This window comes from Spea bombifrons, chromosome 3 (genome assembly GCF_027358695.1).
Source record: "Spea bombifrons isolate aSpeBom1 chromosome 3, aSpeBom1.2.pri, whole genome shotgun sequence".
Taxonomy (NCBI): Eukaryota; Metazoa; Chordata; class Amphibia; order Anura; family Pelobatidae; genus Spea; species Spea bombifrons.
The window spans coordinates 113010956-113038587 of record NC_071089.1 but is presented as its reverse complement, the minus strand read 5'-3'; the positions used below and the strand labels follow the sequence as shown (position 1 = coordinate 113038587).

The 27632-nt window shown below is 40.0% G+C and overlaps 1 protein-coding gene across 1 annotated transcript in view; it reads right to left on the bottom strand.

Moving 5' to 3' along the window:
• The window catches only part of KLHL29 (kelch like family member 29), a 387892-nt gene that overhangs the window by 34411 nt on the left and 325849 nt on the right, over positions 1–27632 (bottom strand). Inside the window, exons 9-11 of the mRNA XM_053459279.1 lie at positions 17202–17400; positions 16586–16768; positions 8307–8487 (exon numbers count right to left, since the gene is read on the bottom strand). Of these exons, the coding sequence (XP_053315254.1) occupies positions 8307–8487; positions 16586–16768; positions 17202–17400 (563 nt within the window). The remainder of the gene's footprint in view (positions 1–8306; positions 8488–16585; positions 16769–17201; positions 17401–27632) is intronic.

Genomic DNA, 27632 nt, shown 5'->3' with positions numbered 1-27632 from the left:
CTTAAAGTAGTTGACATCGTACAAAATAAATACTGACTAACCCATCGAACGGTCGCAAGGTAACAAAGTGAAATTTTCCCACGGCACTAATGGTTTATTTTGGAGCGACGTCCAAGGAAACATTTTTTCAAACACGCGTGCTCACCTGTCGTGAGAATGACTCTTTAACAGACTCAATATGTTTAATCCCGATGTCTATAGGTTCACAGGATTACAACACGGCGTGGGCATTATGTTAAAAGAAAGAGGCCATATGGAGACTTTTGATAAGCTACTGGGTGCTATGGATGCTATATAACACCACTTTGCATAACCCCAAATGTAAAAAAGTATTTAGAATTATATATTTTATTTACACAATTTAACCCCTTAAGGACAATGGGCGGTCCCTAAACCCATTGAAAGCAATGCATTTTGAGCCCGTACATGTACGGGCTTTGTCATTAAGGGGTTAATTTGTAAGAACCCGGTGAAACTCTCATACCCAGCAAACATTCTGAGCTCCCAGAAAAGAAGAACAACAGGGGAGGAGAGAGGAACAGAGAGATTTGGGTCCCCAAGAGGGACTATCGCTCCCAAGTAGGGCTACCAAACCCCCAAGTTCTTCGATGAGCCAAGGACCATGAGAAAGGAGATGTTCCTGTTCACCCGCTAGCCGGCCCGTTATCACAATCCTCAGCCCCTTCCACCATAGACAGGTAAAGATCATGGGAGCAGACACGCAGCTTGTTTGGATCTTTTTTGTATGCCACAATCAGTGTGGCCAATGGTTCACACCAGGAGGTTAGTGTGTGTGCGCGGAAGTATGTTAGTACATGTGTGTATAAGTATGCTAGTCTGTAAAATAGGATAAATTTTTTTTATTACATACGTATACCGTATAAATAGATTCAAATTTCTTTTTAAACTGGATTAAATATCTGTTTGTGTATATAGGTATAGGTATAATTGTATGTGTATGCGTATGTGTGCGATTGTGTATATTTGAATGAGTGTATATGGAATATGACACAAGGGATATGTAATGGTGAGGTATAAAATATGGTGAGATAATAGTAATATTGGGGGTTACTGGTGGGGGGGTTAACCCAAGATTAAGAGAAATGAGTAATTGATTGGGGAAGACATAAATGAGAGGAATAATACAAAAAGAAAAGGGGAGTAGTAAAGAAAAAGCTTAAAAAATGAAGGCAAAGTAAATTGGGAGGGATAAAAAAAGAGGGAGATGTAAAGGAGAGGGTTAATAAAATAAAATATGAATATATATCAAGGAGGAGAGGAGAACTTATGATGAACGAGTTGGGAAAATCTCAAATTCTGCTGTTCTTCCAACTCTGCTATTTTGGTCATTTTTGCGATCCTCCAATCAATTGTTTGCTTAGACCTTAAAAGATTTCATGTTTTCAAGTTAATGATTTTTTTTTAATTCTAATAAATTACATTTTTATTTGTTGATGAATCCAATTTATTTATAATTGTGTTTATGTCAATTCCTTGTGGGCTCGTATCATGTGACGGGAGGGAGGAGGGCCTGTCTGAGTGTGTTGTGTGCAGGGTGGGAAGGAGGACTTGCCTGATTGTGTTGTGTGCATCTGATGTTTTCTGAAATACCAGTGTGGTCACTCAAAACACACGTGATGTCAGAAAACAGAAGTGTCAATCACTTAGTTCATCATTTTTGGTGTTTCACTCATGATATGTAAGTTAAAAAAAGACCTTCCTGCTTTAAATGGTCCAGAGCAAGGTCGTCCCAGTTGGTTAAGGTCAATAACGGAATAACAAAAGGGACCGTGGAGTCTAAATTGCTTCATCTACAACTTGTGTTCATCTGAATTAACAATTAATTGCGGGAACAACCCAACACAAATGATTATGGCCATGGCTCGATTCATTTAGCAGGTCTGCTGACTCTTCCACATAATATTCATCCATTCAGGTTACACGAGGACAGGAATGAGCCAGAGAAGAATACGTTACACAAAAGTGATATTTGCCATTTTTACTGTAAGAACCAGGGACTTTTCACTAAATTGACTCATTAAAACATTACTCACATTCCTGGTCGCTGATTTAAAGCTCTTGGGATCAAATCTCATTATTTTTACTACTCGCCTTCGTCACAGTACTGAAAGGGTTAAGAGGACTGATAAAACCTACATAGTGTAGGATATCCCGTACCCCATTGGCTGGTATGTAAAGATCTTCTGCAAGCTTTACATTTAGCGCGTCTTCTATGCTTAAGTGCTTATTATATTCAACACCCCAATTTACATATTTTAAGATTCCATCCTAAAAACAATCCACTCTTTAACCCTTTCTGGGTTCACGATAAGAACAATATGTATCGTTTGGGGACAGAAGAGAGGGGGATGTGATAGAAACATTTAAATACTTATAGGGGATTAATAAAGTAAAGGCGGGACGGGTCAGAGGTTTAGATGTAATGTAAGGAAGTTTTACTTTAGTGAGAGGGTAGTAGATAAGTGGAACAGCCTCCCAGCAGACATAGTAGTTGTTTATTCAGTGAGGGGAATTCAAATATTCATGCAACTCCCACTATCCCCAGAGAGCATCAGATCACGTAAGGGTATCAAAAACCTCTCTCCCTTTTGTTTCATCGAGTACTTACATACTTTCTGAATCGCGGACTATGCTGACCTTTTATACATAAACAAAAAACGATGAGATCTGAATTGGAATCTCTTTAATTTCCCTTGCCTTTTATATTTATATATATATATATTTTTGTCACTAGTATGTTTAGATGAGACTTGACTGTAAACACGCTTTGTCGAGGTCACACAATGTCAGAGCGTGTTAATTACATGCTAAATACTTTAATACGCGTGGCATGCTGGCCAGCAGCCCCGATTCACTCCCCAAGGTAATGGTTAGGCTTTTCTTTCTCATAATTCTAAACAGTCTCAAACAAATTGATGGCAAAAACAGATTTCCATCACTTTATGACACATCTCCTTTAACCCTTTCTATTGAGGACCAGAGATATGGATATATATATATATATATATATATATATATACACACCGGTATATACATATATATACATACAGCATGCGCTTCATAATATGTCCTTGTGGCTAGAGGAGCATGAGATTTATACATGTTCCCGCTGTTGGATGAGAATGATTGGAGTTGTTGTACTTGATCACAAGGGGTCTCAGTTATACCCCCAGGAAAATAAGAATCTTTGCCCAGCGACAAAAGTTAGCTTTAAAGATGACCCTAATAACTGGCAAGGAGTTGTGGGAGTTGTAGTTCAGCAACAGCCAGATGGGCACACGTTGGAACCCCATTTTATTGTCTAGTATAAGATCATAACCCAGCACTAGCTGGATAGCTAAGAGTTACATCTTGATTTACCCCACACATTGGGGGTAAATGTGTAAAGGTGCGACACCGGGGCAGGTTGGGGAATAGCCACCTTGCCACGCTCAGCTGCAGAGCATCGCACCTCTCAGAGCTGGTCTGGGGGCATCAGAGGACATCCTTAGCCAGTAAATGCACCCCACCCCTCTAGTGCCCTGGAGATTATGACTGCCTTATAAAAACTGGGACTGTTGGGAGGTATGAAATTGTGATGAAGCCATACTGGCACAGTGAGAACGGTAACGTTAATGAAACGTAATTGGCTGTGAACGATCCCGCTTTTAAAATCTTGTTTTCCTTGCGTTTGCCGCCCCGCGCTCGGTAATGAAAGCGGAGAGGTCTGAGACGCGCCAATTTCTTACTCGACTTTAAAGTCACTTTGATTAACCAGACGCAAACGCGCATATAAAAAAGGTACAAAACGCTCCAATTATCCGACCGGTTTCACAAAATAAAAAAACGCTCTTGCCTCGGCAATCAGCAGCTAACTAAATCCAGGGAGAGCGGAACACGCGTGCGGGAAGGCAAAACACGCCAAGGACAAGATGGCTCACACGACGGCGCACTTAAGGACGTTGTGTTTTTCTCCTTAACGGACGGCCGGCCAAGCCCTTTGTTACTGTGTGTTCTCTTTATCTTGGCTCATCTTCTCATTCATATCCATGCGCGGCCAGGGAAAGGAGGCAGCTGCAGCCAAGGCATGTGTTGGCGCCAGGCAGGAGACAGGCTAAAGTCCTTGGCCGGTCGATGTCGTTTGCAAAGATCTATGATGTCAGTAGTGGCCGATTTATCACATAAAACTACTTTTTGGGCATGCTAGGGGTTCAGTTCATGCTGAACTACAACTCCCATAATCCTTTGCAGGCCTGTACTTTATGGACCATAATCAGCCAATCTTACATAGGAAGACAACTCCTCGATTGTCTCTGGCGCTTTAATATCTTTTTTCTCGCAGTTCTGAAGCCTCTGGAAGTTTTCATTTTTTTATTGTTTTTTTTATGTACAAAAGTTCATTTTCTGATTCATTTATTATTGCGCTGGCTTTCATACTAATAATAATAACTATAAACAGGCGGCGTGTTTTATTTGAGTTGCTCTTCATTTCCCCGGGTTGTAGACGTTCTCGGCGTTGCTGCCGGAGGGCTCGGCTGGATCCGCTCTTCTGTACGTTCCCTGGGAGCCGCGAGAAGGCGAGGAATGCCCTGTGGCTACAGAATAGGTTTAGCGGTGCCTGCTGCTGATCGCTGTGATCATTTTCACCTGTGGACGCCTGCATGTATAAGCAAGCATGCTAATATTCATTAAACACATCCACTCTACGGGGGGAGATTGGTCAGAAGGTGGACGGGGGGAATCTGGGGTCAATACAAGCTTTCTTAACCGTTTAGTAGAGAGAGTTGTGATCCGTGTACTGGAAAGCATGGCGTTACTCACTGCGTGCGGGTAGGGTTGACACGTGTTCCGGTTTCACCTGGACAGCCCCCAGAATAAAGACTCGGATTAACCTTATTCCCCATTCTATAGAGGGTGGGAGGGGGTGAGCATGCAGCATTTGGAGTGGGGAAGAGGGATAGCATTCAGCATGGAGGTTGGGGGAGAGACGACGTGACTGACATTGACCGGAGCAATGAAATAGTTTCTATTTAGATGATGCACCTGCTGGAGGATGCAAATGTCACCAATCTCAATCCGTTAAATGCTTTTCCTTTTGCTTCTCTTTCTTTTATCCCCTCTCCTTTGGCCCTTCTCTCCTCTCCTACTTTCCCTTTTCTCTTTCATCTCCCATCAATTATCTCTCTTTACTTTCATTCCATTGTCTCCTCTCCCTTCCTTTTCTCTTTTCACTCATCTTGCTTTTCTTCTCTTTTTCTCCTCTCCTTTCTTTCTCTATATCCCCTTCGTTCTGCTTTCTTTATTGTTTCACCCCATTCTTCTCTACTTATCTGCTGTCAAATTCCGTTCCAGCAGTTCATAAATCCACATAGCGAGTGTTTGTAAACTTCCCTGCCACCCAAATGGCCAGCTACAGCCAGTCCTATAAGAATCCATTTATACAATAAATGTTGGAGTCTGTAAAGCTTTCTATATCATTTTTCATAGTAGTCGGTGCACCTGTGTGATTACTCTTTGGCTCTGTCAACAAACTCCATACAGTGTCCTAAAGGGTTCCCTATTTCAGCTACCATAGTTGATTCATACCCTATGCAAGATTACCTTACCCCTCCGTTTTACTAAGGACAGAAGCCGTGTATAGTGTATGAATGAATGAATGAATGAATGAATGAAATGTAAATGATGTGGGGTGGAAGGGGTTGGTGAGACAAAGAGAAGATACATTAGGTCCATGTGCCTGGTGGTCTAGCAGCATGAGGGGGATTCTTCTGTGGCACAGATATCTATCTGCTATGGCTGTATGGCTTTGCACATTTGAGACCATACACATTTGCTCTCAAATCAAGGAAGCAAAGAAGAGGATGAAAAAAGAAAGAATTGGCCCCATAACAGAGGAACCAGGAGAGACAGGAGATGTGACAGAAACATTTCAATACAGGAGGGAAGTTTATAGAGGGTCAGAGGCTTAGATGTAACGCAGAGTAGATTTATTCTATTGAGAGGGTACATAAATTAAACAGCCTCCCAGCAGAAGTGGTAGAGGTCTCCTCATCAGGGAAAACGGGCAGAATAGATAGACCGAAAGGTTTTATCTGCCACCTATGTTCTATGTTTTCTATGAGTCTAATTCCTTTAGTAAATAAACCGCACGAAGTAACATCTTCCCTCTCTTTAACTATAGAGTCACGTGGTGGTGGGGTGTGAATCTGCTGGGTCTTTGTGGTTATCCCCGATTCTCTTGTGTCACGGCCTATATTCCTTAACGTATAGAACATTCTGTGCCCAGTATAACGGATAACAACAAATCTCTAATACAAAACTATAAAAAAAAACAACCCACAAACTTAACTGGCATAAAGGATGTGTGAATCTTCCCCCTTAATTGCCTTATGGCATCATTTTGCTCAGAATGTCAATTTTTATGGCTCTGGACACATCAAAAAGTCAGATTAGAAAATCCAATTAACCCTTCTTTTTTTCTCTCTAAAAAAATATTTGATCTCAAAGTATAAACCAGATGGGACGTATAATATTAGTCTGTTTTATTTTATTTTTTTTTTCTGAGCTGTCTGAGCTCATAAATCACTTCACAGATAACTGCAGATTAATTATAACAAATCCCATCAGAAAGGTTTACTGTATCCCCGCAGAGCACCGCAAAGATACAGAAACGGCGACTCTGTGGGATACGGTGTAAAAAATGCCCTAATTGGACAGGCTTTTAACTCCTTTTCCACCTCTTGCGGGACCTTGAAGGCGCAATGGGGGATCATAAAAAAGGACCGCCAGCCGTAACCCATAGTTTTTATGCTACCTAATTAAAATGTTCATCACAACGCGGACAGAAGAATCTCTGTTTTGTAGGATTTTCTCTGTACGGCTGAGATATTAGTAGCTAAGATAGATCTGTCAAACTCTCTCTCATTGTGAGAACAGCCTGTGAACTATTAAGATATTGATGGCGAGAGCCTTCAGAGCTAAATACTTAAGATGTGCCGTCCCTTAAGCCCCAAGGTAGATGTTCAAAAGAAACTGAGGATAAGTAAGTTTTGTTTATTTATTATTTAGCTGGAAAGTTCAGTTCTCTTAAGGTTCATTGGGGAGAACCCGCTTTACGGTAGGCTTTCAATTCAAATTTATGAGAAGATTTTACGTTTAGGCATTCCGAAATCACGGCGGTCTAAAGAATTTGGTTGTGTGGGCCAGTGATCATATTTGGCTATCAGTCCTACTGAATTTAAGGGACTTTTGGGTTTTGCTTTTGTCGAGTTTAACCCATTTTAAAATACGGCTGTCAACTTTACTCAACTAAAATTTCCAGGAATGTTTTATGCTCCAACATTCTGGAATCATGTGAGTCCAAAGAGTCATGTTTGTCTATCAGTCCTATTGAGATTAAGGGGGTTTTGATCAATTCACGTTCTAAGGAGTACGGTTGAGCTTGTAGAGCTGGAAGCCATTTTTAATCTTGACTGCCAACTTTACTCAAGTCAAATGTCTGAGAATAAGTTAATTGCTAAGCTTTTCAACTCCCTTCAAGACATCATTCAAGTCAACTTGTGGCCAAGCTGGCAGTCAAATTCAATAGAAGAGTTGCTCAGTTTAAGTCAATTCAGATGAGTTGGCTTGAAAAGCTCGACTTGACATAACCCAGACCTCTGCGAACAGATCCCTGCATATACAGCACTGGTCGGTCTAATAATGTTCTTTCTTCTGACTATAATTTCTGCGATTACTGTTTTCGGCCCTGCTTGTGGCTTTAAGGACAGAAACTCGATTTCTGCTTCAGAAACGCCGTGCACAAAGGTGACTTTTCAAAGAAATCATTGTTGATCTCGGGCACATTTTGCTACCGGTTTAAATCGCTAATTAATCCAAACATGGCTTTTTTTTGTCAAGTAGGCCTGACATTTTCACATTAGCTAAAAGGCACAAAGTGTTGAAATTAACAGACCGCGTCCTCTACATAATTAAGGCTTTTTTTTTGTTGGGTGGTTGAACATTTTGAAAACGATGAGCACAAGTAACAGGTCATTTTGAGAACTTTTTAAAGAAATCAATGTGGCATGAAAATGATCGTTCCATCACCCAATGCATATTGAAAAACACCACCCTCAACCTATACTCAACTCACCTAACCCAAGTAGATCTTTACACTGTCTTTAAAATCAGTGAACTTTGGAAAGAATGGTAATCTAATACACTAACCAGTTCAGACAGGTAAATGCACACAAGCTAACCGAACCTTTACAGTGTCTTTTAAGAATTTATATTCTAACAGCGCAATTGGAACGAAGAAATCTTACCTTTCGACGTGGTCTACATTTCCTGCTACTCCAAGGCCTCCAATGGTATAAATTTTCCCATCGTAAACCAAACTGTTATGTCTACACCTTGGGACGATCATCCTTGATACTAGATTCCAGTTGTCGAGTAAGGACATGTAGCACCATACGTCGGCAAGAGCCACGCCGGATTCCATGCCACCTAAAAGAGGAGAGGGATTTAGATGGGTGGAAAATCCCCCAAGGACACCATCTGATGTTCTTGAAAAAAGTCAAGAGCTTGTACTTTACTTATTAAATGGCTGGTTGTTAAAGCTTCTTTAAGGAACCTTTAAGGAATATTTAGTTTGTCAGAATTCTTCTTGCTCGTTAACTAATCATGTAGCCTGTGTCTGCTTCCTATCTGCTGAAAACTTTTTGACTTTTGGAAAGGATTCAGCCCCATGTCTGACTTGGCTTGGCTTTGGTGGAATGAAGTACAACTGCTAGTGATTCCACCCTCTTCGACACGACGTTCCAAGTCAGCTCAGCTTGACTTAGCGAGCCAGGCCAGGTCTGCTTTGGCTCACAATGACTTCAATAGAGGCGAAACAATCCGCCAGTTAGGATGAGTGAGACAGGAGCAGACTTGCTAATAATGGTCCATATTCAACGACTATTTCTGGTTTCTGCACCAATTACAAACAAAAATGGCAGCCAATCATGAAGGAAAGGCCATCTTCACGATCTGATGACACAGGAAATGTAAAACATATATCCATTATCTTATAACTCCTTTAAAACGGAAAAGAGAAGTTCAGTGATGTGGGACACTTAAGTACGCCTCAACTCCTTCCCTTAAATATCTCAAGCCATTTTCAGTAGAAGGACCTGTAACCCAATTGCTTTTTGTCTGATTTAATAAAACATTCCCGTTACAAGTTTTATCACTGAACAAATCCAATGTCTGTAAAAAAAAAAAAGGTTATTGCTTCTATAGCTAAAGGGTAAAGCTTGTGGAAAATAATGGGTATGAGATAAGGGTCACGGGGGGTCAAGCAGGATATTTTTATCCTATAGAACACTACAAAAAAGTAAAGGCAGAGTATCCGGAAACAGTATGTTCTCAAGTCTAAATCTGATATTTAATATTTCTGCAAAATGTTTAACATCATTTATGGAGTTTTTCTGCATCCTAATTATGAATGTAGTATTCTGATAGGTGACAAATGATGAGGGAAAGTGACAACTAAATCAGCATAAACCCCAGCGCTGTACACAGTAATGTCTGGAGGCCGCCATTGTTGTCAGTCATGTGATCTGCTGGGTGACTTTTCCTGCGCAATCACCACACTGAGCTGCTGCTTTTTGGCAATGCTAATGAAGTCCCTTCCTCCATAGACTTTCACTAGTGTGGCCGGCTATGTGATTAAGACCAAGCCATTCTATTTTGTTCCCCAGAGGCAGTATGGTAAGGAGTCAGGGTGTTTGTTGAGTAGATTGGGACTCATCCAATGTATGCAGCTGCCTGAAGACATTATATTACGGGGCAAAAACTACAACTCCTTTGAAATAAAAAACAGCCCAATATTGTTGAAAAAAGAATTTTTAATCCAGTAATAAAAAAAAAAGTGGAAGTTCTCCTTGAAACATTCCACTGCAGAAACAGCTTTACTTTTCAAGTAAATCAGCCCATCTACAGTATTTTTATATAAAGTGGTGCGACCTCCAGCTTCTCAATAACTTTTGCTTCCCTTTTTGCAAGATCAAAGGCCGCTACGGCCATCCTTTTATTAAAAAGCCCATTCTATCTGTAAAAATACTGCCCGTGTTAAATGTGTCATTTTCCTGTCAAGTCTTTCGGTTTATCCACATTTCTTAGAACGTAAATACACGTTTGGCACAATCGCTAACATGGGTCACTTGCTTGGACCCAGCCAAACTATTTCTCGTATTTCCATTGACATTACCGTCCGTTGTTATGTCAAGCATGAACATTTTTAAGATCCGCACATCATAATTTAAGTGCAATGTATAAAGAAAAAAAAATAATTCAAACATAATTCTTCTATTTCCATCAATTAACATAAAAAAGTGGGGCATCTCAAATATATTTATTATAAGGCATCTCGTTAAATATCTGTACAACATATCCTTAAAAACTCATGAGCTGCTGTGATTTAAGCATCGTAAAAAATGAATTTTAATCTAAACACGTGAAATTATTTTTATTTATTATTTTTACTGTTATTATTATTATTTTTTTAAATGGTGAAATACACTATTGTATTTTATGGCATTATTTATGCATTAAACAGGGCCGGCTCAGCCCTTCTTGCAGGTGTGGCCCTCTAGGGTTGCCCCTTCATAATACATAGTGATGTCATGGTGTTGAAAAAAGTCATTCTCTACTTCGTCGTGAGAAATATGGTGCAGACCAGTTCACAAAGTTTTAGTTATGAAGTACGAACATCTGCTGTATTGCATGGCGGTCTTCTGGGTATTCAGGGAACGGACTGAGTCAAGCATTAATAAATAATGGGAAAAAAAAGAAATTTCATAAAAGGCCAGTATAATAAAATAAGGAGTCCGAAGATAAAACACAATGTAATTGTCTCCCTCCCGTGTGAGGTTTCAGGGCAGCCTCAGTTTCTTTTCATGCGTACAATCACATTCAGATCCCTTAATGACTCCAATTGATATAGATTTAGGATTATGGGCAGTCGGCATTGGGTTATGTTTCCATTTATGAGTGTTATATTTTCTTGCTTGTTTTGCTTGGAGGAAATGATTTCCAATGCCACCGAAACAAAACCGGGAGACATTTAGAGAAGAATGTCCTTCTTGCTAGTTCAGTTCTGGCTATGAAGTTTAGGAGTAAGGATCACGAAATACATGTGTGATATCACAGTGACATCATATAGCTGCATGTGACCTCACTGTCACATTATGACCCAGCAAACTATCCAGAACCTTGGAAATGATGGTTATTGGTGTATTGCCCCCCCCCCCCAAAAAAGAACACGGAAGATACATGGCTTTTAGTCCTCCTCAAAAACATTCAATATAGTGACATTGCTTCATTCTTCATCAAACGTTCTTCTGACCGCATCAGAGGAACTGACCCCTAAAGCCTTAAAAAAACTTGGCCTGCTTAAATCAGAAGCATCTTGTTTTCCTATTTACATGTCTGCAACAGAGAAAGCTATCGGCTGAAAACGGCTCTCACGCTCCGTCTCACGGCTATAAACTATAAATCCGTGTTCCGCAACGTTTCACGATCATCTTAAAAATAAAATGTTTATTAACCGGCACGGTCCAGTTGGAGGTAGTCGGCCGGTCTTCTGAATTACCTCTGGGATCCACCAAATGCAATGCAAACGTCTCTTGGAAAATATTACATCCAACAGCCGTTATAATAATGGCTAAATTAATAAATGTTTAGTTCATACAGGGGGAAAGATTCCAAAAATATAGAATCTAGGCTCTTTAAGTGCCCTTGAGAGTACCGCGAGCCATGCAGCTGTGTTCCACCATAAATAGAGGGAAACTATTAACTTAAGTATATGATATTATGTAAAATATAATTACTTTGTAGCCAAACAATCAGGGTTCGCTCCGGCTTTAGAAATGTCATATCGAGCAAGAGTATTGATCTCCTATATTTTGTTTTTACTGCAATATAAGGGTTTATGGTGTGAATTTGTGGCCATAGTTCTTGTTGTCGGATTCACTATAGGACCATAGACTGATTTCCGCTTTCATGGGTGGCTGTAGACCAAATAAACAAGCCTGGGGAGCTTTCTAAAAGATGGAATGACCAGTAGAATGTATGGCATGGAATATTTTTGTTTATGAAATAATTCTTTATATTAAAGTACACGAGAGGGTACTTTTTGTCCTGGGGGGGGGCAAGCTAAGCCAAGGTCTGGCCATAAATGCTGATTACTATGGAAGGGAGTATGAGGGGGGAAAGCCTGTGTTACTTCCACACTTGGTTTTCCATGTTGTGGGACCAACAGACTCCTGATTCTATTCATTTTTAGTCAGACTTACCCTCTGTTGTACTACGCTACGGAATCTGTCAGCACTCGCAATGTAAATGGGATCTTGTCAAGAGGAGGACTCGTCCACACACATGTATATTACCAGGAACAGGTAGTTAGAATAGTAGGCTTCCTTCACTTGCACATTCTAACAATCTAATATATATATACATACACACATATATATATATGTATATATATATACATATATACCAATATATACACACGATGCTGATTTTATTCACCTGGCACACAGGTCATGAAGCTCACGTCTGGGGTCGCTGCTAAATTATCGGATCACACACATTCTGTTAGTGGTTAGGATGTCCTGGCATTTGAGTGTCCGTGCTGCGAGAACGTAGACTGCTTGTACCGTGTTTCAGAGACTTAGGAAGGGCTCTTGGTACTTTAAGGCCAGCAGCTGATAAAATGGCACACGTAGGCTGTCACATATGTGCAGCGTACAGTGTATGTATCCAGCCAATGGCTACACACTAAAAGATGGGATTCGAAGTAGGAGTCTGGGCTTGTATTTAATATAACATTTAAAATATTTAAAATAATTAAATAATGCCTGGAAATACAATGGCTTTGCCTGGAGCTCTAGGACTGGCGGCTGTTTGGCAGGGTACCTTTAGATTGCCAGTTTGAGGGTGTTATATGCAGCCTTGCCCACTTCCTGTCTGTCTTCACCCAATTCCATCACTTTTTACCTTCCCCCATGCAGCTTGCCATACTTTGGCGCATTGGGATGCCGGGGGTGAAGCCTGGGAGGTCCAGCGTCACTGGCAGTGCTGCGCACAAATTCTGCGCATGTGCAGTCTGCATTCTCCGATGTCCCTGACACCAGAGAATGGAATCGGACCGTGCGATTGTGGTCCCAAAAACCACCGTACCCTACCTCTGTCCTGAAAAATGCGACGGGTAGAATGGCAAAATCTGGACTGCCCCATGCAAAGCGGGACAGTTGGGAGGCATGTAATAATGCCAAATTAGCCCTATTGTAACATTAAAATGACTCTAAATATACAACAATATTTACTGTAGTCCAGTATAACCAGTGTATAAACCCACGACTGACATCCTATTTACTTGATTAATATCCTTGTCGTTATTTTGTTTCCTATGAATATGCTGGGATGTGACAGATCCTCACAATGTTCAAAACAAGGCGCTATAATAATGATATATTCCGCACCTTTACCAGGCGCTGTGAACAATTCATTCAATCGCAGGCACATCCCTAAATAGCACTGCTGTAATAACTAAAAACCTAATGTATACGTAATGTGTTTCAATAGCATGCGCCTATATCCCGGATCGCTCTACCGTTTTAAACAAGAGTCACGCCGTTTTTTTTTCTTGGCGCATTAATATATGTAAATGTAAAAGAACACATATAGCATTGTTTACGAGGGCCGCGCTCCGTGGCCTCGGTGGATTCCTTTTCATTTCCAGCCTACTGCTGTAAAGAGATATTGTATAATTTATGGGGGACTATTACAGGCGACGGACGCTATTCATGCTATTAAATCAATTTCTGGCTACTGCATAATGTACACATATTGACTGTGTTATTTACTCAGACTGCATTAAAAAAATCTGAATGAGTTTCCAGTTACTGCGGTGTTAACATGAAATTGACTTTGTGGAGATTCGGTGCGTTATTTCACGAGACGAGAAGAAGTAAATATACCGAACCCTATCTGGAAAACAATTACAAAGAGGGTCACGCAAAACGTGACTGCAGCTCCCACCGCCTGTGGCTGGGAAACAGAGTGTGCGTGTGTGCATGTGTGTATGTGTGTGTGTGTGTATGTGCATGTGTGTGTGTGGGGGGTTATAACGCAGAATGGGACAAAGGAGAAATAGGGAATATAAGAAGGGTTACGAGAATACAGTAACATGGAGCAAATTAAATAATAGGGGAAAATGGGGAAATAAAATAGTAAGGGAGACATGGGGGAAATTAAATAATGAGGGGGGAAATGAGGAAATAATATAGTAAGGAGGAAGTGGGGGAACTGAAATAATAAGGGGGGAAATGGGAAAGTAAAACAGTAAGGGGGACGAGTGGAAATGAAATTATAAGGGGGGGAATAAAATAGTAAGGGGATGAGGGGGAAATTTAAATAAGAAGGGAGAAGATGGAAATCAAAATAATTAGGTGTGAAAGGCAAAAAAAATAATATAATAAAACGGGAGAGGGGGAATGAAATAATACGATGGGACAGGAGGAATGAAATAATAAGGGGAGAGGGAAATTTAAATAATTTGGTGTGAAAGGCAGAAATGAAGTAATAAAGGGAGAGAGGGGAAAATAAAATAATAAAGGGGGAGAGGCAGAAATGAAATAAGGGGAGAGAGGGGGAATGGAATAGTAAGAGGAGAGAGGGGGAATTAAATAATAAGAGAGGGGGAATGAAATAATAAGGGAGGGGGAATGAAATAATAAGGGAGGGGGAATTAAATAATGAGGGGGAGATTAATAAGTGGTTGGGGGGGAAACAAAGAAGTAAGGTGGCAGAGGAGTAATTAAATAATAAAGGGGGAGAGGAGGAAATCATATAGTGAGGGGAAAGAGAGAGAAACTAAATAAATGAGAAGGGGGGACAAAATAACAAAAGGGGGGCAAAGTAAGAAGGGGAGAGGGGGGAACAACCAAGAAGTGGAGAAAAATAACCCTGAATGTTGGGTGGGGTGTCACATATGGCCCACAATGGAAAAATCTTACCCCCCCATTGCCCAATTACATTCATATGATATCTGTACTGTGTTAACGGTAAATTCCAATGTTATTTTTTTATTCCTGTTCCACTACAACACTTCCTAAATGAAATGTAATAAGCGAATCAACGTAAGCAGCAGGGCGTTTTGATTAATGTTACATTTTCTTCCGGTGACAGGTTGACTTTAAGGTATGAGCCTCCAATAGAGGTTTAGCTGGCATCGTACGACAAACATGGCTGTAATAATTTAAATTGATGATGGTGTTTCATCCAGGTAGGAATCCGACCGCCAAGTCATTAAGGATTTTTCTTTCCCTAACAGCCAGATTTGGCTGTAAGTATAATTTAGTAATTTTTTTAGCTTCTTTTGGATCAACAAAATGGGTAACCTATAACATTTTAGATTTATGGAGTGGCATCTTTTTTTAACTCTGGCCAGTGATATAACGGTAATGAGGGAATCACAATTGAAAACTTCTAAAATAATGAGATTGTGTTGCCAGAAGAGCATTGGTTCCAGTAACATGGAAACAGTTGAAGTCAGAACAAAAAGCCCAAACCTGGAAAAAAAAGAGAATAAACATATGGTTGTTCTCCTAGGAACAGTGAAAACGCATAATGCTGCCAATATTTCTGACTTACGTTTTTTGGTTTTGGTTTTTTTTTCTACTTTTTCTGGGAGAACAATTAAAACCTGCCATTGGGTTGGTATGGTTCACTACTAAATGGATTAAGGAAATGTGAAGGTGCGTCAGAATTACAAAAAAAATAAAGTGTTGGAAAACTCCTAGCAAGTATATAGTGCGATGCACACTACTGCACAAAAGTTTGGGGTCACTTACAGATTTCCTGGGTTTTGTCCAAAATGACTATTGTAGCTGGAAACGGTGGATCTTTAATGGAATATCTTCATAGGCGTACAAAGGCCTTTATCACTCCCATGACTCCTTTATCACTCTCATCACTCCTTTATCACTCCCATCGCTCCTTTATCACTCTCATCACTCCTGTGTTCCAATATCACGTTGTGTTCGCTGACCCAAGTTTAAGTTTAAAAGGCTGATTGATGGTTAGAAAACCCTTTTGCAATTATGTTACAGCCAGAAATTGCCTTGTTTTCCATGAAAACAGCCAAGTGACCCCAAACTTTTGAACCTTTCCATTAGTTTTTGCTTGCATTTCTCTTCTGCGCCTTGTGACTGTGAGCAGGGTGTGTATCACAATCCAAAGACGCATTCCATGTACAGGGTGGGATTGTAAAAAGCCCACTGTAGATGAAAAAACTTTTTTTCTGTACGGAATGTCTTTCTACCAGTACATTTGCTTAGTAAGCTACTGTAGAAATAATGATAATAAAAAAAGACATCACAGCTTGTGTTTATCCAGAACATCTCTGTAACCATGTTTATTCCCCTTTTTTTTAGCATATACAATGCCTGACTTCAGCACTATGCATGGAGACATGTGCCATATTGCCAGGACTGTTGGCAGCTATGGCAAAATACACCAAACCATCTGTTCACTTTTACGTCTCATTAATAGTCACCTGAAAGGTAGATGTTGTCTCCTGCGCTCACAACACTGAAGAACTCGCGGTCGTAGAAAGGTAGACTGGCCAGCGGGTACCATTTGTTTATTTGAGGATTTAAGCAAGTGACAGCCGTCAGCGTTCTCTGATTCATCCCGATCATCTGCCGACCTCCGACTAGGACAATTACTTCAGCTACACCTTTAAACGGGAAAAATGATACACAGGCGTGATCTCTCGAACACGTAAACTATCACTGGAAATGAGAGACATTGTATTTTACAGATCGCTGCCCATCAAAGACCTGAAATATCACCAGCTGAAAGGATCTTTCGGAGAGCTAAAAATGTTAAGTTCTAAGATAGTTCTTATTGACTTTCCCCCTAATTTGCAATTCATTTCTAAGAAGTTGTTGCCCACGAAATGGGTTTCTGCTAAGTCCCGACCCCTAATCAAGTGCAGGTCCCACCAGAACAGTGTAGAACAAGACCTTTCAGGAGTTGAAGACCCCACAGACATAGTCAATACGTGGCTCGCTAAGAATTATGGGGGCTTATGTTCGATAAAAGAGGCCGATATAAACACCAGTATTGATGGGTTATTTAATTATAGGTCTTCCGCTCTCTTCCTTTACCTGCTGATAACCTTGGCCTGGTCCGTGGGGTCTGCATCTCTTGCCGAGCATGTGGAAGCATGTGATATCTCTTTGCTTCATTGACTAGGTCCCGGCAAGCCTCTGATGACTTTATCAGCTCCTCGTTGTCGACAACATTCAGGAGATAACTTGGATGAATGAAGGGGAGGCGGACAACAGCCAACAATTCAGCGGAATACTGCAAAAATAAGGACACAAAAAACATGCTTTAGTGTTATACCTTATCTGCGCGAGCAGCCCATTGCAGCTTCAGCAAAGGCCATGTAACAGCACAAAAGGCTCGAATTAACATGGACTGGGAGAGCTAGAATGGCCCAGCGGATTTACAAACATGCTTTACAAGAGGGTGAAAAATAGCGCTCCTCGGACTACAGCAATCGCACACAATATGAACAAAAGGTTGGGATGGATAGCAGGACCCTCATTTATCTCTGGAAAGCCGTGCAAAATCCGTGGGGACAAACCAAGCTTTTGTTCACAAATGCCAATGAACAGATGACACAGAACACCCCCGTGTTGGGCCAAACCAATCCCGAAAGTTCCAATCAAGGTTCTGTAGTCCTTTCTCTTAAAGGAACACTCCAACATCATAAACGCTTCAATAATTATGATAGGTGACTATCCTCGTTAAAGTGTTCATTCAAACAGAAGGACTTTTTTTGCCACTGATTGGCTACTTTAAGCAGTCAAAATCATTAAAACCACTTTGAGGGGGGCTGCTTTACAGCTCTGGAGCTGCGGCTTCTCCCAAAGGCAAGTATGGTTATTTACAAACAAGTCAAAGAATAGTTTAACCCCTTAAGGACAATGGGCGGTCCCTAAACCCATTGAAAACAATGCATTTTGAGCCCATACATGTACGGGCTTTGTCATTAAGGGGTTAATATGTGTTCTTCATTGGTATTCCTGTACATTCAACTTAAGCGTCAGGGCTATTAATATTGTATTATTCAAAAAAATAAAGGCAACCCCCCCTTAATATTTGAGTATATTGTGGGTATAGCACATGGTCATCCCGAAACATATATAAATTTATATATAAAATATAATGCCGCTGTGTAATTAGAAAATGGCGGGAGAGTGGTAAATAGTTCTTTGAAAGGTTTCTAAAACTTTCTTTTCTATATTCGGTTCCGTTATTTATTCCAGATATCTTGCAAACAATAATTTATCATTCGAGACATTCCACTTACCATACAATTGAACAATAATAGTTACAACAAGATGCAAATTAATGTAATTTCAAAGACAGAACCATTACGGAAAGGACGGATTACATGAAAAGCAGAACATTCATTCTTTTGGGGGAAAAAAGGCACTTTTACAAACCTCCGGAGTATATGATAATCTCCAAGGCTTAAATTGTAATAAAGACCGTGATAACCTATGTTACGGGAAGCCTGTCTGCTCCACAGCATTGTGCCACTTCTAAAAAAAAATAATAAAAAACAGCAAGCGACAAAGGAATTGTAGAATGTGGAGAATTCAATGGAAGCCCCAGAGGAAATCTATCATTCTTAGCGCCTTTAGCGATCCAGGGACACCGGGTGGAAACTAATGCGGGAACGAGCAATGCAGAATATTTTGTGAGAAATGTGAGTTAGCCTGTGGCGGACCCGCAAGGCATAAAAATCCCTGACCCCGAACTGTACGGGACGGCGCTAGTTAATTTTGAGGGAAGAACTAATATAGCAAGGGAGCCTGGCAAAAACAAAACTGAAAATCGCTATTCTATGAAACCATTATTGGTAGTCAACCCAAGACACCTTTCACTTTTAGTGAATAAACCCTGCTATGTTTTTCTGTGACACAACTAAGTTTATTTGCACAACACCTCCTAAAGTAGTCTATGGAGGCTGTTCCGGCTCAGAGATCTCCCTCGTAACTGGGCCATTGAGCAGCGGCACTCAAAAGAGACATCTTGAGGCAAAGGGGCTGCAGCCCAAGGCCTAGGCCTAGTTGGTCAACCAAGGCCAAAATATGTTGCTGGGCCCTACCTATGCATACAGTTATAGAAGCACTGGTTTTACATGGGAATTAAACTTAATAAGTGGAAACTTATTGTTTATTAAGCTGTAGTGTGTGTGGTTAAAAAAAGACAATGAGCTAAAAGATGCAAATATGATACAACAGAAATATCTATCTATCTAAAGACATGTTGAAGGACTTCCCTATGTCACGGTTGCACCAGGACTGGTACCGGTGAACTGTCTTTTAGAGCCAGTCCTCGTATCCCTGTAGCCACTAGATGGCTGTTTTATTCCATCCAGCTATCCCCAGCTTTCAGCCCGCAGGTATTTGCTCAGTTATTGTACTCTGTGTAAGAGCGCATGTGTCCAGCATTTCTGGTTCTGCTTGCAGTGTTCCTGGTTTCAGAACAGCAAGCGTGGAGGCACCTGGAACTTCGGGTCTGAAACCAGGAACACCGGAAGCAGGACCAGGAACGCTGGACACCTGAGCTCTTGTATAGGACAGAGTTCATTGACTGAGCTTCAGCTTACAAAAGTGGGGAGATTATAAAGCCTTAGTCAATAGGCATTCTGTAGAATCCCCCCCCCATGCATTTGCAACGAGGACCACATGAAACTTAATAAAAGGTAATGAGAGTTAAAAGAGTTAGGAGGCAATTGCAAGCCTGGTCCTCAGACACTGACAGGGTTAAAAATATTCACAAAATTGTAATCCCTAAAGGGAAAAATAAGAGCTGTGCAGTTTGGATGTAAATATTCACACCATACGGTACCTGCTCGATCAGTTTCCTGCAATGCATCTAACCGGCCTTAGGGAAAAAAGTTGTCATGTTGTTTGAACATTATAACAAAATAACTAATGCTTGCATGTCAGCGGGGCATCTAATTCACCCCGCCGCTGCTACATCACTCCTAATGCTCCAGTATATAGGGGAGGAGGAGAGGGACGCGGAAGGGCCTGATTTCTCAACTGGCAAATAAGGCTTTTGCCAAGAGGTACTTGTAAATGCACTGTGATGTGTGTCGGTCGACTGCAAATTTGTGCGTTAAAACTAGAATTTTTAACCATAAATACCGTATTTGCTCGATTATAAATGTAAATGCAAATGCTCTGAAAAATACCCCTCGTTTTATAATCCGGGTCGTCTTATAATCAGGCCTCAAATAGAGGTCTGACTATGATACCAAGATCCAGATCCCCCGCAGCGCTGCAGAGGACCTGGATTCTCCTGTCTGGTAACCTCCGCCTGCCAGCATTTACACCGGGCGTCTATCACCGAGTGCCGGGAGAAGTGCCGGTAGCAGCAGGGGTTGTCTACATGCATGCAAATTATTCCCATTCAGGTAGATTCAAGTTTTATAGCAGTGAGAAAATGTGCTTTTTGGCAAGGCGAGTTTAGAATGTTTTATGTTCTGTGAAGTTCTATTGGAACTACAGTTCAGCTTTAATGTCGGCGCCGAACTTGAAAGAAAGATTGGTAAGAATGATTGACAGGTACATGAATGAAGTAAAATACAAGGATTGGTATTATACTGTAGTTCAAACTTTTGGACCACATATAAGTAACAGACAAAAGAGTTCAGATTACAGCATCCAAAAGCAAATGTCATCCCGGTCACAAAATAATTTATTTCTTACATTAAACTACATATTACGTCTAAATAATATCTTAAATTAATAAATAGGAATTGGAAAAAATATAATTATTCTCTACACATAGTAAAGGCAGCTTCGTAATTTATTTGGCATCGGTGCTCGATCACAGAAGGAATTTATGGCTTCATGGGATAAGCAGAAAGCTATCCTGAAGCTAAGACAAGACGGAGGACCAAGTAAGGTTGGAAGATTTGCAAAAGGTCATCATTGGGCAGATTTGAGAAGATGAAGGTTCTCATCCACTATATTTCTATTCCATTGGTCAAAGATATACTAGTGTTATTAGTGCCTAAGATAAGGCTTCCTTGAGTGGCAAATGTGCTGGGTTTCTTAAGTGGGGTTCTCTCACCTAGGCCAAGAGTAACACATAACTGGGTGCCTGATCACCCTATTCAGCAATCATTCTCTCCAGCACACCACACCTTGGGCCGGTTGGGAAGATGTGAGATCTCCGTTGTAACCGGACCCAATATACTATAGACCACTGTGCCTAACTGGCACAGCCTCCATAGTGATCATACTTCCTGGCTCAGATGCATCTCGCTGGGGTATGATGTCATATCCAGGCGCTCAGCATATTGGATGGATGCTGCAGCAGCAAGAGGTAGGGGGTAGCCAAGCCAAGAACCGGTTACTAAGAGCAAAATGAATTATATGGACTCCATGCTTGACAATATCAACATGCAATGCTCTCCTTGTTGGTCTCAGCACACATAACTGGTGGGCTCATGCCCTAATGATGGATCCAAGTGAAAAATAACTCAATGAGTCTGGCAGGGTGAAATTAGCAGTATTTTACCCCTTTAAGAGACACGTCAGGATTATGCTGTGATACCCCCTTCCCGTTTCACCCGCAGATACTGAATTACCTTCCTCCAATCTGCAGGAGAGAGATATCTTTGGCTGGCTAGCGAGGGAAGATTAAAATTATAATACCTTCCCACCATACCCCTCCCTGCTTTTATTCCCAGCAAGAGTGGTGTAAAAACCAGCCTCCGCTCCAAGCTGGGAAATTAACCAGGCAAGTCCCACTATCTCTCCTTATTAGATTAGTAAGAAAATATAATTATATTTCTATCGCTTGCTCTTCATGAGCCGGTAGAGCTCATTGTGAAAGCTAATAACAGTGAGGACATCTAACTATCTCTCATACAATCCAGGCTATTAAATCAGTGTTTCTGCCACTCATTCTATCCCAAGATTACCGCGAGTGTTAACCCATTCATGGTTCCCTCGGCAGCTGTATATACAGCTAGTAGATATCTGGAGAATGTCTTAACCAATTTCAAGTTTTATTCATTTTTAATTTATATATATATATTTTTTTTTAGGTAAATGATTTTGAATTAAAACAAAAGCTCGGCATAAAAGATAAGACAAAATAACTGTTTCTGTCACGTTTATTCCCATTTGATAACGTGGGGTTTGAGCATTTTGGTAAAAAAGAATCACAGAAGTAAAAGATGATAATATTTTTAGTAAAGATATTTTGTCTTGGATACAAAGAAGAATGCTTTATTGTTTTGTACATTTAAATGAAAGGCCTGTCATTGATTTTTACAACCACGGGTATATGTTTCTAAAAAAAATGTTTATCTGATCTAGTATACCTTCATGTATGACGCCATATTGTTTGCAGAAGGAGCATCGCACTGGTGAAACTCTCCTGCCCATTGTCCCCTTACTTAATTAACCCTATATGCACTAAACCTTATTTCAATCGAATTTAGGACACTCAGCAGCTCAAACGCATAAAAAATACATATTGACCTTCTCTGTGATTTTTTCCCATTTCAGTGTAATTTAGTAATTATAAATATTGCAATTATTTATTCCTTCCAAATCACAAGTCAATGAATGATAGGAAAGATACATGAATGAGCGCAACGTGCATATAATATAGATATCCAGGGCGAGGATTATTACAATACGTTTTAAGAATATGGGAGGAAAACCAGTTTTTGTACAGTACCTGTTGCCATTTACTTTTAGCATAAGAGTTGTTATAAACATTTACCGTACCTTCAATTTATAAAGTGCGCTCCGGGTGAAACCCCTAATTAGTAATTAACCAGCGATCAGTGTATTGGAGATTAACGAGACATATACTTAAAAAGAAAAACATCCGTCGGAGGTCGGCAGCAGCAATAAATTGGTGGCCGGTCCGGAAAAAAAGAGCTAATTATTTCTGCTGCACAATGAAGTGAACTTTTTCTGCCGTTTCTAGCATCATTTTGAGATCTGATCTCTTTATTATCCCTGGAGTTATGGGGAGTGATAGGTTTTGTCCCTCCTGTGTGATTTAGTACAGGAGGTCAATAGAGCAGGCCTGTTTTTTATTTTATTTTTATTAGAAGCGTACAAATGAATCAGTGTATCGGGATTCCGCAGACAGTGGCAAATTAAAAAAAAAAAAAACCTCATATCACAATAACATCGCATCTGATTAAAAAACCTGGAGGGTATTTTCGAAATCCATGCGTAATAAGCTCGGGAAAAAAAAAAAAAAAACATACGATAAAAAAAATCTATATTGAAAATAACATGAATATCAGAATCTGAAAGTTTAACCTCTTAAGTGCTGGGCTATTATGAAAGCACGGTGGTTTTGAAGCCACAATCCTGTTCTTCTAAACGAGGGGTTAATAGCTTTCCTTTGGGAGCCGGGCACCAGGCCTGTGTATACTTGCCCGTTCTATGAGTCAATGATGTTTAATAAGATGTGAGATTACCATTGACAAGTAAAGTCTCACATTGCTTTTCTTTTTTCCCTGTCCTGACGTGGAACGGGTTAATTAGTGGCGGTGTAGCTTGCAGACCTTGTCAATTACAGTATTCGGTAAAAAGCAATACGCCACGTAAGAAAAAAACGGTGAACTTTATGTCAAGGGAAGGACAAGGATCTAAACATTACAATTTTCACTAGTATTTTGCAAATGATTAGTATTTGTTGGTTTATATAGCGCCATCATATTCCATAGCGCTGTACAATGGATAAACAGGACTTGACAAGTAGTATATAACATAACAATTCAACAGAAAGAACAGGCGAGGAGGGCCGTGCCCAAATGAGCTTACAATCTAGAGGATAGGTTTAAAAATTCCCTACATTAATATGGGGAGCCCAAAAGTTACAGCAGATAATAATAGTTTTTACATACATTATAGATGGATGCATGAAATATTCTTTCGACCAAAGAGCTGACACTAAAAAGAAATCTGTAAAATTATTAATTTGGAAAATCCAGAAGAAAGAAGTCATCAGCACTATGTCCACTCTGCCCCAAAAGGCAATATGATTTCCTCTGGATCATCATGGCCTACGCTCAAGGTAATTGTCACACACCTTTAGGTACAAAATACATCTCCAACCTTTGTATCAATTACTTAGGATAAACATACTATTTGGTATCCATAAGTACATGTAAGCTGTCATTTAAGTGTTCCTGAAATGTCACTAAGGACCACGCTAAGCACAGTTCAGTAAGAATGTCCTCAGTGTATCTGCTGTTAAACTTCCATTTATATTATAAGAAATACAGCCTTCCTTGAATACCAATAATTTACAAAGTATTCCAAAGTTCTAAAAACCTTCTTTGCGAGGTGCCAAGTTCTTTAAAGCGACCGCGTGAAACAAAGGCCAGATGGGAAGAAATCCCAGGAACCAGGTAGCCACGGCTCCTAAATACCTATTACTTAGTATATCATTGCTTGTATTACCTTTTAGAACATTATATCATTTTGGAAAAGCTGTGACATCATAGGGTGTTCTGCCGACAGAATGCCCAATCTACACCGTTGTTCCCCTGCATATACATTGCCTATAAAATGCAGTATGATGTCATCATATATACCAATATTAAAATAAAATGCAGTATGATGTCATCATATATACCGATATTAAAATAAAATGCGGTATGATGTCATCATATATACCAATATTAAAATAAAATGCGTTATGATGTCATCATATATACCAATATTAAAATAAAATGCAGTATGATGTCATCATATATACCAATATTAAAATAAAATGCGGTATGATGTCATCATATATACCAATATTAAAATAAAATGCAGTATGATGTTTTAAGAGATAAAGACAAATTATATTCCAGCTATAGCATATAAAATCCCACGAACCATGAAGATAAGGCTGGGGCATGACAAACCCCAAATTATTTTTTATAATAAAAGTGATATATTTGCATCTAAAAAGATACTTATTACATATCGAAATAAATCGAGATAAATTATCCATTTTTTTCCAGTTGATTTTTTTTTTTTTCGAGTTCGGCACAAAACTTTTCAGATCATTAAAACCGCGAACGCATCTATTCTTTAACTTTCCCCGTGGCCAAAAAATAAAACCCGACCATAACGTGAACATCCTAAGAGAGGAGGGATTCCTTGTTCTTGTATCATTTTTTTGTGGATAACATTCCAAAACCCTCTAGGTGTTGTTGCTCTTATTTTATTTAACAGCAAAAGAAATATATATCATTAGCATTTATTTAAGTATTTATGTTACATGGGGAATTGCAAATAACGCCGCCACATCTGGGCTGCGAGGAACCGCCGTCGGACTGCGACTGATGTGTTCAGCCTGCGTGGCTTTTCAAACTACTTAGCACCGTTCTTATTCACAGTGTTGGTCACAAGGGGTCCGCATCCATACATTACCACGAAAAAAAAAGCCGCATCTGTTTTTGCTACTGATAAATCCTTTAAAAAAAAAATATTCTTCCCAGTAACAAAATCTTTTGGACGTGACTGCTCGGTTTTATCATTGAAGTCACCTCCAGTCTCCCTGCGTGCGGCGCATTATTTATTATTTATTATTTTTACATGAAATACTCTGCAGAACCTCTTGGCTCAGCCTCGATAGCTTGAAAATAGGCAGGCTAGGTGGGCCGAATGGGTTTCTGTGTTTATTTAGTGTATTTAACTCTACAAAGCACTTGGCAGAGTGACAGATCCACTCTACGGACCACTTTTTGGTGTTTATCCCGTTGAAACATGGGAAGGATAATAAAAAGTATTTTTCTTGCTGAATCTAGTTTCTGAACTTCTACCACAAAGAGTTAAAACGTGGAAAGGACATACGCTGTTTTCGAGAGAGCTCAGATGTACTTTACCGCAGCCATACGCATAATACATTATGGATTTTTTTTTATGCATTAAATTATATACATAAGTGCGTAAAAAAAAAAAAAAAAACACAAAAAAGTCAATTATTACATATTGAAATAAATGAGACTTTAGTAGGGAGATAATTTCTTGGTTATTATTCATTAATTCAAGACCGAATAATAAAAAAAAAGCCTTTCTGGGATATTTCCCGGTGAGCTCTGCTCGATTACGATTAGTAATGCAACGCAAATGTATTATGTAACGCGGCGCTGGATGGTTTAACTTTAGAGCCGGAGCGGAGTTAGCTCTGTCAAAAAGACTTAAGGAACGGAATAAAACAAAACCACATTTCTGACATTCTCGCTAATAAAATTTGCTGGAAGAAATGGCTGATCATAAAACGTAATTCAATAGTGATACTACGGTCGGTAAAGAAAAATCCTTCCACTTGGTGGAAATTTATTGCGCGTTTAATATTATTATGCTAGGGATGGCCTCCTGATCATACCTCGGAACTGTCCAGGTTGGACCCAGAGTCTCCGGATGAAGCTCTGATTCCCTGGGTCTCCTGGTCAGTTTCTTTCTTTCTCCAGGCATGGGGGGGGGGTCGGCCGTTGGCCCTGTCATCTCTGTGTGTTCTGCCTAATCCTTTCTCCCCACCTATTACCCCCCTACCTACCCCCTCTGGGGCTAGCCCCATCCATACAAAAAGCGTCCAAGGTCTGGATCTAGCGGCCGCTATGCCCGCGTTTTAGACATGTCTTGGGACCGCAAGTTGCAGTTTTTAGGCAAGCAATTTTTTTTTACATATTTGAGTCAAACCCATTGATATTTCAGTCATACGCAATAAGGAAAAAAACTCTTTTGTAACCAACATTTGAGAACTATGGCTTATTTAATAAAATAAAAAAAAAGTACTATGGATGGAAAACTCACATTCGATCTCAGTGGCAGTTTAAAAGCCCCAAACAATTTTAAGGGATTCTTTTAATCATTTTATACAGAATTGACATTAATGTGAATTGATATTTATGGCGTTCCTTATAGATCATTTTATAATTGCTCGGGACATAAGCGAAGCTTGCGGGATAGGATTGTCCATTAATAGCAGAACAACAGCTGTCAGCATAAGAAATGTGATGGAATTCAGCGAGCAGTCAATACACTGTTCAGAGAGCAATTTGACTACGTTAATTTTAGAAAAAGAGCTCAGATTACTTCATTTACGAAAATTGACCGGTTGAAAGGCTGTTTGGAGAGAAGATTTAAAATATATAATGCGTGTGATTAGAATCCGTGGGCTGCGCGTGGGACACGCGTCTGTAGAAATTGTACTAATGCAATAGCGAAAAAAAGTCATCTGCTTAAAGGTCAGTAGAGACCATAACAATGGAAAGAAGAAGTGGAACAGAATAAAAATATCACATTTTAACGTGAAGGTAATTTATTAAATGGTGTTTCAGGAATAGAAGTTTAAGACTTGGCTAAAATGACGACTGCTATGTTATGTTTTGTTTATTATCCTATACAAACTACTACGCTTCTTTAAGTCTTCTAGATAACTGGTGACAGTGATGGTTTGGTGCCCCGGAGGCCATGAATGGCGAAGTGGATGCAGAAATGTTCTGTGAAGGTGTCTCTAGCACCCAG